Source organism: Sorex fumeus, unplaced genomic scaffold (assembly GCF_029834395.1).
Source record: "Sorex fumeus unplaced genomic scaffold, SorFum_2.1 ptg000041l, whole genome shotgun sequence".
Classification (NCBI taxonomy): Eukaryota; Metazoa; Chordata; class Mammalia; order Eulipotyphla; family Soricidae; genus Sorex; species Sorex fumeus.
The window spans coordinates 3,752,239-3,765,624 of record NW_026606098.1 but is presented as its reverse complement, the minus strand read 5'-3'; the positions used below and the strand labels follow the sequence as shown (position 1 = coordinate 3,765,624).

The 13,386-nt window shown below is 43.9% G+C and overlaps 1 protein-coding gene across 3 annotated transcripts in view; it reads left to right on the top strand.

The window, feature by feature from the left end:
• Positions 1-13,386, top strand: part of DSCAM (DS cell adhesion molecule) — a 647,956-nt gene that overhangs the window by 396,901 nt on the left and 237,669 nt on the right. For all 3 annotated transcript variants that reach the window (XM_056119325.1, XM_056119326.1, XM_056119327.1), the window contains exons 6-8: positions 3,548-3,823; positions 10,838-11,134; positions 11,854-12,129. In XM_056119325.1, coding sequence (XP_055975300.1) covers positions 3,548-3,823; positions 10,838-11,134; positions 11,854-12,129 — 849 coding nt within the window. The remainder of the gene's footprint in view (positions 1-3,547; positions 3,824-10,837; positions 11,135-11,853; positions 12,130-13,386) is intronic.

The window sequence follows — 13,386 nt, the reverse complement described above, 5'->3', positions numbered from 1 at the left end:
GGACCCCTCGACTCATCCCTTCCACCATCTATCATTTTCCCTCAATAGCACATAGTTTCCATTGAGTCTGTGAATTATTATTGTTCTTGTCAGTCATTGTCTTTAGCAACTGATATGCCATATATGGGTGGAACCACATCTTTCATTTTTTTTTTATTTCACTGAACATGGTGACCTCAAAGTCCATGCATTTAGTCCCAAAGAAAAAAGTCCCATTTGTTTCCATGGCAGAGCAAAATTCCATTTCTTTACCCAGTCACATGTCGATGGCCATCAAGGTGTATTTCATGTTTCACTGTCATGGAAATGCTGCAGTGAACAGAAGAAGAGTGATATCCCTCAAAATCAGATACATTTGTCTTCTTCATTGAGTGGCAGAGAGCAGTGATCCCAAGGTATTTATTTTATTTATTTTTACTGGGAGAATGGATCTCACCCAAAGGTGCCCAGAAGTCACTCGTGGTGGTGTTTAGGAAACCCTGTTCAGTGTCAGATATTGAGCTGGGATCGACAAGTGTATGACTAGCAATTAATCCCTGTACTATTGTCCTAGCCCTATAGGGCACATTTAAAGAGCAGAATCCTCGCCACCATCTCTTCTTTGCTATTGACTGACTCTCTATTATTGGAGACATGTCACCATCCCATGGACCCTCAACAGCAAACTTTAAATCTTGGTTCCTCTGTAAGCCTTTATTTCCTATATCCAAGTCCCGCCATTCCTAGACATGGTGTCTCTCTGTCTGCTCTGTGCTGCTTCCTCTGCTCTGCCTGAGATCAAGTCATTATTGTACCACAAGAAGATATTGCAATGATGCTTCTTTTGCTGACTTAACTTTCCCCACTCCAGGACATCCAACACAAGAAAATCTATCCATTCCCCTAGATATTGTTTTCTGATAGCACTCATTTACTACAAATCCTCTATAGCTGCCTGTTGTTTTTTCTGATTAAATCTCCAAATCTCCAGATCCTTTTTATTCCTGTCCTGGAGTACAGTTGCCATTTTTTCCCTTAAACTATTTATTTGGAGACTCTGTCTCCATGAGAATCAAATCAGGAACTGCTAGTGAGCTGTGGCTGTCCGTCCTTCTCCAATCCATACTCTTCTGCTCATTAAATGCCTTCTCATGTCAGTGGGTCTACTGTCCATTCTTGAGATCTGAGAGTGTCTCAGGGATCCCTGTCCATCCCCTGATGCCTTATACAGCTCTTCAGTGAACCCAACATGAGTGTGGATCATTTAAAGACATTTATTTGGCACCATGATTTATAAAGCTCTCAATAACAGAGACTTGGGCATTGAATGCTCCAACTTCAAATCTATCACCATTATCAGCATCCCCTGACCAATGGACCCCAGGTTCTCCCCCTCTCCTCTGTCTTCTTAGCAAGCGGATTTTTTAAAAACAAAATACAATACACACACACACACACACACACACACACACCACTTATCCTTACTTGGGTTACATATTTACAAAAGTGTTGACTGTTCTTATGGTTTTGATATACATAGTTACTTTACCTCTACATCACCAAATTGACCAAGACCCTTGACAAGTACCAGTCCACCTTCTCCTCCCTCTTGTACCACCTGCCCCTTTTCTATTGTCCTTGACATTCACATTTATGCAACCCAGGGCCAACAGTCTTCCATCATTTGATACCTTCATTCCCTTGTCACAGATGAATGAGAACTTACGGATTTTTGTCCTTCTCCCTCTAACTAACTTCACTTAACATGATGTTTTCCAGTTTAGTTAGCTTGCAGCTAAAGGCATCACTTCATATTTTCCTTATGTCTGCATAGTATTCCATGTTTAATCTGTACCCCAACTTCTCTTCCAACTGACAACGTCTATTATTGCTTCCATATCATCTCTTTCCATGTCTATTATTGCTTTCATATCCTGGCTATTAAACAATGTACTGCAATGAACACAAATGTGTGAATATCTTTTCAAATTAATATTTTTGTGTTCTGTTGGATAGGGGCCAAGAAGTGGAATTGCTGTGTCATATAGGAGCTCTATTCTTATTTATTTAAGAGATCTCCATATTATCTTCCAGAGAAACTGAGCCAGACAACATTCTCACCACCTTGGTTCATTCTTACATCTCTCTTTCCACTTAGAAGATTAAATTCCTTAAGCACAAAGATTTCATCTTCAAATGTCAAAAATCAGGAATAACTAGGGTAGAGAACTGGGTTTTGCCATTTGCCTATTGAATACATTTGGTTAATCACTCTGATTCAGCATTTCGTCTTCTGTAAAGTGGAGATGAAAACAAGATGGGCCGGACCAAGAGGACTGAAATAGCATACAAAAATGCCTAGTAACTTTCAGGCGCATACCTTCCCATACTCTTCTATTCATTATGGTCTAACATGTGAGTCGTTCCTGACCCTGGGCCTGTATTGGATGTTCTAGAAACAATTGCTGGCATAAATTGGGTTTATTGAAAAGAAACATTGGACCTTCTGTTCTTGTTCAGAGCAGCAGCTAGCCTCATTTTAAGAAAAATACCTCTTTTCATGGTCACAGATGATTATACTAGTAACTTGTTTTCTTACAGGTTAAGCTACAGTGTGTGTGTGTGTGTGTGTGTGTGTGTGTGTGTGTGTGTCCCAGAACAAACCCCTCAGTGCCATCTTCGGACACTCAGTGCACTAGGATTTCCCATCCATATGTTCCCAATAATATAGGAGACCAGTGTAATGTGTTGATTTTGCCTGTTGGGTAATCCCCCCATTTTGTCAGTGAGAAGGTAAGCAGACCACTAGTGCCTTTGCTTCCTGGAGAAAGTGTTAGGGTCTGGAGTCAACCACCCCTCAAGGACAGAGAACAGAGCTGATAATGCAAATCACACAGCGAGGTTTATTGTTCCAGCTAGCTCGGGTCCAAGTATCCGCCTAGTGCGGTGGGTTTCAACAAGGACCCCGAGCACTAGGTTCAGCAAGTTCTTACAATTTCATTTTAGCAAGTGAGCATACTTAGCAAATTTCTATTACCTATAGAGTTCATTTTTTGTTGTTGTTTTGGCCCGCAACATCCAGCCCACTTCCTGACAGTTACATTCGGGAGACCTAATCTCATCCCGGGGACCTAATCTTTGACAAAAGCATCTTTTTTTTCTGCTTTAGCACTTTGTGACCCTCCACCCTTGTTTACCAGAAATGAGCTAGTTTCTTGTTCCTGGAAGAGGCCTAAGTCACTCAGAGGCCACAAAGCCTGTCATGGCAGTTCTCTGGCTAAGTGGGTCCTAACAAAAGGAAATCAGAAAACCAGCATCCCTGGGTGTGCCCACTTGCTCCCAGGGGACAAGGCACACCACAGAATGATCCTGGGCAGAGGCACCGGGAGGCACGTGCCCTAGCAGCACCTCATCCCTGGGCCCTCATGCTGCCCCCTGGCCTGGTGGTCCCTGGAGCACCCACCCAGACCCCTGAGCACAATGAGGGAGAACCCACAACAAAAGACTGCTCCCAGGATGCAGATATTTGCCAAGGGTCTTCAGCAGCTTTGTCTCTTCGCCTCTGCAGAGCCTCTGAAAGCAACGATCAGCCCCAGGAAGGTGAAGAGCAGCGTGGGCAGCCAGGTGTCCTTGTCCTGTAGCGTGACGGGCAGTGAGGACCAGGAGCTCTCCTGGTACAGAAATGGTGAAATCCTCAACCCTGGCAAGAATGTGAGGATCACGGGGCTCAACCACGAGAACCTCATCATGGACCACATGGTCAAGAGTGACGGCGGTGCCTACCAGTGCTTCGTGCGCAAGGACAAGCTGTCTGCTCAGGACTACGTGCAGGTGGTCCTCGAAGGTCAGTGGGCTGTCCCCTCCCCCCATTGAGCCTGAGCCCGAAGTGCACACACAGGGAGTCGAGCCAGTGGCGGTGCTGAGGACGTTTTGTACGAGTTCTTTCTCTCTGTCCTGCTGCTAGCTCTATTCTGATTTTGACTCGGTCAGAGCAGGCACGAGGAAAAACAAGTGTAGATGAACTGAGCATTGCGTATGTTAGAAGCTGCATCAGTCATATGGTTCCATGTAAACTAGTGAGAAACATACATGTGACCTATACATGTGTTCAAGGTAACCTGGAGAGGCAGAGCTCATAAAGTTCATGCCTGTAACTCTATTTGCCTCTGTTTTTAGGGGTTTCCATGCTGCCTCTTTTCTGTCCAAGTCACTGTAGAATTCTGAGTAACATCTTTAACTTCTACCCACTAAAGGCTGATAAAATTCCCCCCGGCCCTCAACATACTTTAAAGTTATGTCAGCCAAAAAATGTCCCCAGACACTTGCCCAGTGTCCTTTTGATTGGGGAATAAAATTTGGAGGGCAATGAAGAGCAGCTTCACAACTGCGTGCTTGATGAAGTGGGACAAAATAGTCCGCAGGGGTGGAGGACATAGGACAGGGGTTAAAGCACTTGCCTTGCATGACTCCTCTGTGAATCATCACCCCCCAGTACCACGTGGTCCTATGAGCATTCCCTAGAGTCATCTCCAAGCCCGGACCTAGAGGTAAGCCCTGCCAATATCTGGGCAAGTCACCCCCCTCAAAAATATATAGTATTCACATATTTCAGTGAGTGGAATGTGTGAGGAATTACCTCAGGGCTTTAATAATAGAATTTAAATCTTGAATGGTTTCCTTAATACCAACTGTTTACTTTATCTTCAAATTTATCAATAGCCTGGGAGAGAAGCTCTCAGGTGACAGTCACATGAGAATCATACTTATCAGCAGATAATTGCAGAGCTTTTATCTATTTTTGCATGCCCTGTTGGAAATGTTTTAAAATTCATCTGCTATCAATTGACTTAAATAATTACATGACATTCATGTAGCCTAAAGGGAAAGAAAAGAAAATCCATCTATATAGGAAAATAAGTTTCCCTATGTGTTGATGCTAGGAGATTTCTAGGACTTCACTTTTTTTTAAAAAACTATAGCTAGTATTTAAGAAGAGGCAGGCTTAGCAATGATATTCTTATTTTGATTCAAGCATTTTCTTGCAGACTGAGTTTTTGAAAGCAGAGATGAAATTAGCTGAAGGCATGGTACTCATTAAACGCCTGACACTGTGTTCCACATAATAATTAAGTGCAGAAAGTAATCAATTTGTACAGAGCCAGTTTGTTAACGAAGCACTATAGACCTTACATAGTCACTATTTTTAGGCTCTTTGTAGAAAAGGGAGAGATTACCTGTCTAATCCCGGTTACCTTGGCAACCATCTTGTGTGACTAAGAAAATCCAAAGAGCATATTGATAATCCATAATGATGCCCAGAGAGTTCAGGTTATCAGAGAGTGACAGCCAGAAAGATTTCAAAGACACCCGGTCTCACTGGGAAAATAACGTCTGCTTTCATCTCTCCAAAAGCCTGTCACTTGAATAAGAAAAGGGACTGAGAGCATCCCGAACAGACTCCTGGCTTTATTTGTCTGTGTCAATTTCCATTCAGGACGAAGGGCTTCACTTTATTTTTCCCTCTTCCGAGAGATGACAGTACTAATGTAGAAGAAGAAAGCAGAGAGGCAATTACAGATACATATCCAGGGTCTGCCGGAAATGGTCGTATCCACTGGCATGTCGCCTAATATTCCCACTGAAATCACCTCAGAGTGATGGAGATGATGAAAACCCAAAATACTTTGACCTCAGAATGGCCACTAAATTATAGCAAAATCTGAGATTATTTCCATTTGGGTCAAGCAGCTGGAAATGGATATCTAAGGTAACTCTTAGAAGGTAACTGTTCAAATATGTGCAAGACAGCACATAAGAGACAGAAGAATGTTCTAGATTGAAATTGTCTAAAGAGTGTTGGCAAAGTGTTAGAATCCGGAGTCCCCGAGAGGTGGCCAATCCTCCTTACCTCGGTCCTGTCCCAAACAGTTTAAACCTCATTATCAGGGTTGTCTGTTCTCCAGGAGGGGTCTTATCTCACTGGGGCTTCCAAAAGTTAGAGTCTAGAGTCGACCACGCCTCAAGGACAAGAGAACAGAGCCAGTAATGCAAATCACACAGCGAGGTTTATTGTTGCAGCTAGCTGGGGTCCAAGTATCTACCTGGTGCAGCGGGTTTCAACAAAGACCCTGAGCACTAGGTTCAGCAAGTTCTTATACTTTCATTTTGGCAAGTAAGCAATACTCAGCAATTTTATATTACCTACAGAGTACACATCTATTATGCTGTTGTTGTTTTGGCCCACAGCATCCAGCCCACTCCCTGACAGTTACATTCTGGAGACCTAATCTCATTCTAGGGATGTAATCTTTGACAAAAGCATCTGGTTTTTCTGCTTTTCTTGTTCCTGGAAGAGGCCTAAGTCATTCATAGGCCCCAAAACCTGTCATGGCAGTTCTCAGCTAAGTGGATCCTAAAAAGTATGCAATTCTGCTTGCAAAGGAGAAAAATAGCTATAAGGGGCAGCATTGCTTTATTGGGATTGCGTAAATGGGCCACACCTTAGACCAGAGGTTATTAAACTCATTTGGCCTACAGCCCCTTTTCAGAAAAAAAAAAATTACTCAACTCTTCCCCTTGGCGATTGGTCCACCTCTTTAAGAGAACAACCTGGAAGCTCCCCCCCACCCATTGCGCCTAAGGTTACTCCGAATTGTTCCATTCCCTCTTGCTTCCCACCAACCCCAAACTCTATTAAGGATGGTGTTATAGCAGTGGTCACAATGGAAAGAAGCGAGGGGCCTGAGAACAGATGCTGCATTTAGTACAAGACTTTATTTAGGAAAAGAAAGAAAAGGGAAGGAATTCCCCTAGGGATGCACCCAGGTTTGGGGAGAAGTCTCCTAAAGTAGGATTCCAAAAGAAAACTAAAGTCTTCCCTTTTTAATAAGAGTGGCTGAGCATTTATTTCTGTTCCAAGAGTGTGGTCCATTCAAATGGGGAAGAAAATGATGAGATGATTTTCTTCTAGGGTCTACCCTGAGGTCTGGGTCCCCTGAGGTTACCAGGCTCCCTCGGGCCCTTCCTCCCAGCCTCCTGCTAATTCTTTCCCTAAGGACCCCATCCCTAAACTTGCCCTGACAGTTTCCCTTCTGTCCCTAGCAATAGTACTGCTCCAGAGTTACAGTTTGTGACTTGAAATATACCATGTACCATGAAATATATATGCAAAGAATGCACATAGATGATTACATAGATTTGACTCTCAGGAGCAGAAACTAATATGGCAAGAAAAATAGAGCAGTGAGTGCCTGGGAGGGTGGGGATTGACTGAAAGAACTCCTAGGTGAATTGTAATTGTAAAGGTAAAGGTAAAGGCCCTCCCGTTGATCGTCGATTTGCTCGAGCGGGCCCAGTAACGTCTCCATTGGAGACTTTGTTGTTACTGTGTCTGGCATATCGAATACTCTCGGTAGCTTGCCGGGCTCTCCGATTTGTAATTGTAATTGTAAGGTGATAGAAAAGCTTTAAATCTCAATTTTTCAGTGTTCATATGAGTGTATATTCTTTGTGCATGCTTAAGATGATACTTTGTACTTTATGTCAACTTTCTCTACAAAAAGAAATATCCAAAAGAAGGAAGGAAGGAAGGAAGGAAGGAAGGAAGGAAGGAAGGAAGGAAGGAAGGAAGGAAGGGAAGAAGGAAAAAGAATTGCTGTATGAAATAAAAGCAGGGCAAAGAAATTTACAAATACATCTGGAAAAAAAAAAGATTGAGTTGTAAGGCTAAGTACACGGACCTCTGTGTTTCTGCATATCAACAACTGGTTATGTTGCGAAGAATCAGGGTGATGTCCAACTTCTCCACAGAATCAAATACAGGGCAAGTGACCAGTTCTCAGGGCAAAATGCAGGCTCTTCCTCTGATTTTAATGCAGACCATTAGCTCCTATTTTATAGGAAAGGGGGAGTTTTTGCAGTCAAGGACAGTAAGGGAAAAGTCAGGAATTTGCAGATGCAAAGTTCCTGAAGAGCCCTAGGGGACACTCCAGCAGCTGCCCTGATTCTTTTTTTTTTTCTTTTTTTATTAGTGAAACACCATGAGGTACAGTTATAGACTTATAAATTTTTGTCCTTGGGTTTCAGTTATACAATGATCAAGTGCCCGTCCCTCCACCAGTGCCCGTCATCCATCCCCACGGGTCCCAGCATCCCCCCCCACCCCTCATCCCACCCCCACCCCCCCCCGTCCCATCCTGCCTCTGTGGCAGGGTATTCCCCCTTGTTCTCTCTCTCTTCTTTTGGGTACTGTGTTTTGCAAGAGAGGCTTTGAGTGGCAATCATGTTTGGTCTATCGACTACTTTTAGCATGCTTCTCCCACCCTGGGAGGGCCCTCACAACACCCTTCATTTGGTACTCTCTTCTCTATCTGAGCTTCCTTTTCACCTAGAGCCTGTGGCTGGCCTTCCATTCATGGAGCAAAATTCCTGGTACTAATCTCAGCCATTCCTGGGTGTTAGTCTCCCTTTTTGTTGCTTTATGTTCCCCAGATGAATGCAATCTTTCTGTGTCTATCCCGCTCTTTCTGACTCATTTCGCTTAACATGATACTTTCCATGTAGTACCACTTGTATGTAAATTTCATAACTTCATCTTTTCTAACAGCTACATAGTACTCCATTGTGTAAATGTACCAAAGTTTCTTTAACCAGTCATCTCTTCTTGGGCACTCAGGTTTTTTCCAGATTCTGGCTATTGTAAAGAGTGCTGCAATGAACAAACAATTGCAGATGTCACTTCGACTATACCTTTTTGCCTCTCTGGGATATATTCCTAGGAGTGCTATAGCTGGGTCAAATGAGCTGCCCTGATTCTTATCTGGGGCTACTGGAGACGCTAACAGTTATCCTTCTAGGAGGGACATGCAAGCTTCTTGTAACCCCCTCCCCCCACCCCCCCTTTCTCTAATCAATAATTTCTATTTCTCAACATTCTATTTCTCAACATGCCCTAGTGCCTGCCAGCACCACCAGTTGTGGGCAGCATTGAGCTCTGGACCCTTGCATTGACCATGCACTTCTGCTGGATAAATATGGCTGAGAGGGCATCAGGTCCTCTGGGCACCACCTGTGACCCATCCTTGGTGCTCTCCCATCAAAACCTCCCCCTGAAAGATTTATGACCAGATACAGACGTCCTGTTGCATGTGGTCATTAGTCAGAATGACCCACTGCTGTCTAAACAGAAAGGTGTCCCCTGTGGAATCATATATGCTCAGGACTGGAGTGACTGTTAGTGACTTTTTCCATTTTTTGATTTTGATGTTCATATTTTTACATCTCTCTCTCTATCTCTCTCTCTCTCATAATGGTGAGGCTTAAACACATTTGACCTATTAGTGACTTTTTTGCTTTTGACTTTATATATTTTTAAATCTCCTCTCTCTCTTTCTCTCTCTCTTTATTTCTCTTTCTCTCATAATGGTGAGGCTTAAACACATTTGTGATTACTCCAAGAGTCACTGCTATTTCTGTTATAATAATTACATGGGTTTTAATGCGAATAGTCAGTATATGTGCGCAGAAAAGGATGGAACAAGTGATCTGCTGATCCCTACGGAAGGTAGTTGAATATTCTTATGAAAATTTCCTTGCTTGCCCAACACAGCCTTGGGAAGTGTTGGGTGATTGTTTGTGGCATCCACTTCATTCCCAAGTGTCCCAGCTTGGATGAGAAATGATGCAACCACTTTAGATAATGTTTGTCTCAGTAGATGCTGGTACGCCCTAACTGCCTTCAGCTTCTACACCCTCACAGTGCTCATGAAACCTATCACTGGCACTATATCACTGTCATCCGGTTGTTTATTGATTTGCTTGAGCGGGTGCCAGTAATGTCTCCATTCGTCCTAGCCCTGAGATTTTAGCAGCCTCTCCATACTCGTCCTTCCCAATGGTGCCATATTAGAGGCTCTTTCAGGGTCAGGGGAATGAGGCCCATTATTGTTACTGTTTTTGGCATGTCGAATATGCCATGGGGAGCTTGCCAGGCTCTACTGTTCGGGTAGGATACCCTCGGTAGCTTGATGGGCTCTCTGAGGGGGATGAAGATTCTTCATCCCATGAAACCTATATGCGTTTATTTTTCTTTTGCCTTTAATTCTAGAGAAGATGATTTCTTCTGAAAAAAGGCGTTAAAGATGCTACAGCTAAAGATGTCCTCTATTCCTCCAGGAAATGCCCTGGCTGGCAGCCCAGGGTCAACCTGAGAGTAGGGTCTGGAGAAGGCTCAGTGGGTTCAGAGCTTGCTGTGCCTATGGGTGCTCAGGATTAATTCTTGGCACTGCATGGTCCCCTGAGCACTGCTAGGAGTGAGCCCAGAGCACACCGCTTGGTCCAGTCCCTGGGTATCAGCTGTAATCTCTGAGTGTCAAAAACAAACAGAAATCCAAATTAACCTCGAGAGAATAACCAAGAGGTGTGGGATGGGATTGCATAGTTTGCTTCAGCTGAGGCCAGGCCAGTCTTGAGTCATAGGCATCCACGTAGTGAGATACTTCAATGCCAACATCCAGTTGGCATTATTGTTTTCCTTACTGTGGCAAGAAGGAAATGCAGGAATTTAGTAGAGCTGGGTAATACAATAGTTCTAGGGCGAGGGCAATGTGCCTGGCATCTAGAGGAATATGGGTTCAAATTCCAGCACCACAGAACCCTACCACATGATCTTCCTTAGCTTATGTATCTGTTTTGGAAAATGAAATCTGCTTGCATTTAGTTTAACCAATCGAACGAAACTTAAGCTTTGGGTTTCTGGTTACCCGCCATGTCCTCCTCATCCTGGTGAGGAAACACTGCCTTTTGGAAATCCCTTAACTTCTGTGTATGCCACTTCCTTCCATCCCTTGTCGCCCCACAGATGGAACCCCCAAAATCATTTCTGCCTTTAGCGAAAAAGTGGTGAGCCCAGCAGAGCCCGTCTCCCTCATGTGCAACGTCAAGGGGACCCCACTGCCCACCATCACGTGGACCCTGGATGACGACCCCATCCTCAAGGGAGGCAGCCACCGCATCAGCCAGATGATCACGTCAGAGGGGAACGTGGTCAGCTACTTGAACATCTCCAGCTCTCAGGTCCGAGACGGGGGCGTCTACCGGTGCACGGCCAACAACTCAGCGGGAGTCGTCCTTTACCAGGCTCGAATAAACGTAAGAGGTGCTTGTCAAATCAGCTCCTCAAAAAACACACATGACTCATTGGAGTGGGGGAGGAGGGGTTCTGCATGAACCGAGAGGGGGCTTGGAATGAATGCAAGGGAGGGACCGCGACTGCCCGTTCCTGCCCGTGCCCCTGCTCAGTAGGGGAGCAGATCTGGTTGAGGTTGAAGACGGCCTTTGGGTTCTGTAGTCAGTCTGGTATCTGGGTTCCCCTGAGAGTTACCCACTTGATCTCTCTTGGTTTATGCTCTGCATGGTCTCCCCTCCCTCCTCTTCTGCTCTACTTCTTCATTCATGGTAAAGCTCTGTGGACACTGTATCTTAACGTACAGCCATAGTGCAACCGGGCATAACCTCATCGCCATCACCTCTTTGATAGAGAGTTCAACCACTGAAAGCACAAAAAGAGCATGACTGTCCTGGTCAGACGAGTCACTTGTATGGACTAAAGTGTCTTTTCTCGACATTGAAAGCATTTTAATGGTGGTTGAGCAATTAAATTATTCAAAAGTCATTGGGTTTCTTGGAAAGTAATGAAAACAAAAGCACAAACCAACCAACAAAAAAGCCCCTTCTTAGTAGAAAATGTTAATTGGAAAAAAAATAGTGCCTACACGCAAATAATCTACACTGTTCAATTCAAGGAAATGTGTACCTATTTCTGCACATGAGGCATACCCTTAAATTATTTTCAAGAGTTCCTTTGTGTCTCTCCAGGGCCTGCAAGCATTCGACCAATGAAAAATATCACAGCAATAGCAGGGCGGGACACATACATTCACTGCCGTGTGATTGGCTACCCTTACTACTCCATCAAATGGTACAAGAACTCTAATTTGCTTCCTTTTAACCATCGCCAAGTGGCATTTGAGAACAATGGAACTCTAAAACTCTCGGATGTACAAAAGGAGGTGGACGAAGGAGAGTACACATGCAATGTGCTGGTTCAGCCTCAGCTGTCCACCAGCCAGAGTGTTCACGTGACAGTCAAGGGTAAGTGATTCTTCTATGCCCAGCTTCACTAGACCAGTGCCCAGGAACCAGGAATTTGCATAGTAAGCTCCGGAGGGCTGGAGAGAGAGAGAAAAGCCAGAGCATGTTCAATGCTTTCTCTTACCACCACCTCTGCCCAATGCCTGTAGCCCATTCATTTTCATGTGATTGTTTGACTTGTGTTTTTCTGAGAATGTGCATTGAAACAGGATTCTAGGAAACAGAAACATGTTACCACATTAGTTATCTATCTCTCTAGCAGACAATTCTAGAAAATTTATCCTTCTTTTCCTGAAAACCTCAAAAATATTTCAGAGTCCAACCAAACAAGAGATACTGTAGTAAACAATACACCTCAACTTGAGTAGAGGTGCAGGTCAAACTGTGTTTGAACCATATCATTAAGGGGCCCCATGGAAAATGTTCCTGAGTTTTAAATTCTGCTTTCCATGCTGACATCTTGACAAGGATGATCGTGGAAGCTGGCATTAGGGTGAAATTGCGATATCGGGTGAGTCAGCTTCGGTTTCCTTCAAAGACCAACAAACCCAAAGGTTTCTAATTGCAGATCTTCAGGGACACCATGTTTTCCCCCCAGGTTAATTCCCTTGCCTGTACATAAGATGAGACTTTCCAAACATGCAGGTAAGCAACATAAAGGGGGGGGGGTGTTGAAAATAGGCTTGAAATATTTGGAGGTGATTTGAGAAATTGGGGGAAGCAGCCTCCTGCTGTATTAGTCTTATGGCCCTGCTCTAAACTCATCCCCTGCATTCCCGTGACCATGATTGTCTCAAATCCTTTGGACACAAAACTGCAGAGGTTTCTCTGATCTTCTCCAACTTTGCGCACAAGCTCTGTGAGCAACACTTTTTAGCAACACTTGTAGTTGCACACATATACACACTCTATGATGTGTGTAAACGTTATCTGTTCCATCTAAAGTATTGTTACATGTGATTTGCCACACATACTAATGTGTAAATTAACGTGTAAACAAATATTGAAAGTTTTTTCATTGCCATGTGTCCAAGAGTTTTCTCAAATTATTAGAAATTCTGCTTAAATGAGAATGGCCATAGGAGCACAGAAATCCAGGTAGCGGTAATACTTCTTTAAACCTGACTTACAGGCTCTGCCTCACATATATAGGCACTGATGTGGGCTTGGAAGGAAACAATGATAAAGAAAGAGAGAAGGTTCTTTCACTCACAAAGCTCCCCTTCCAATCACAGAGACAAGCAATGACTGTATCTA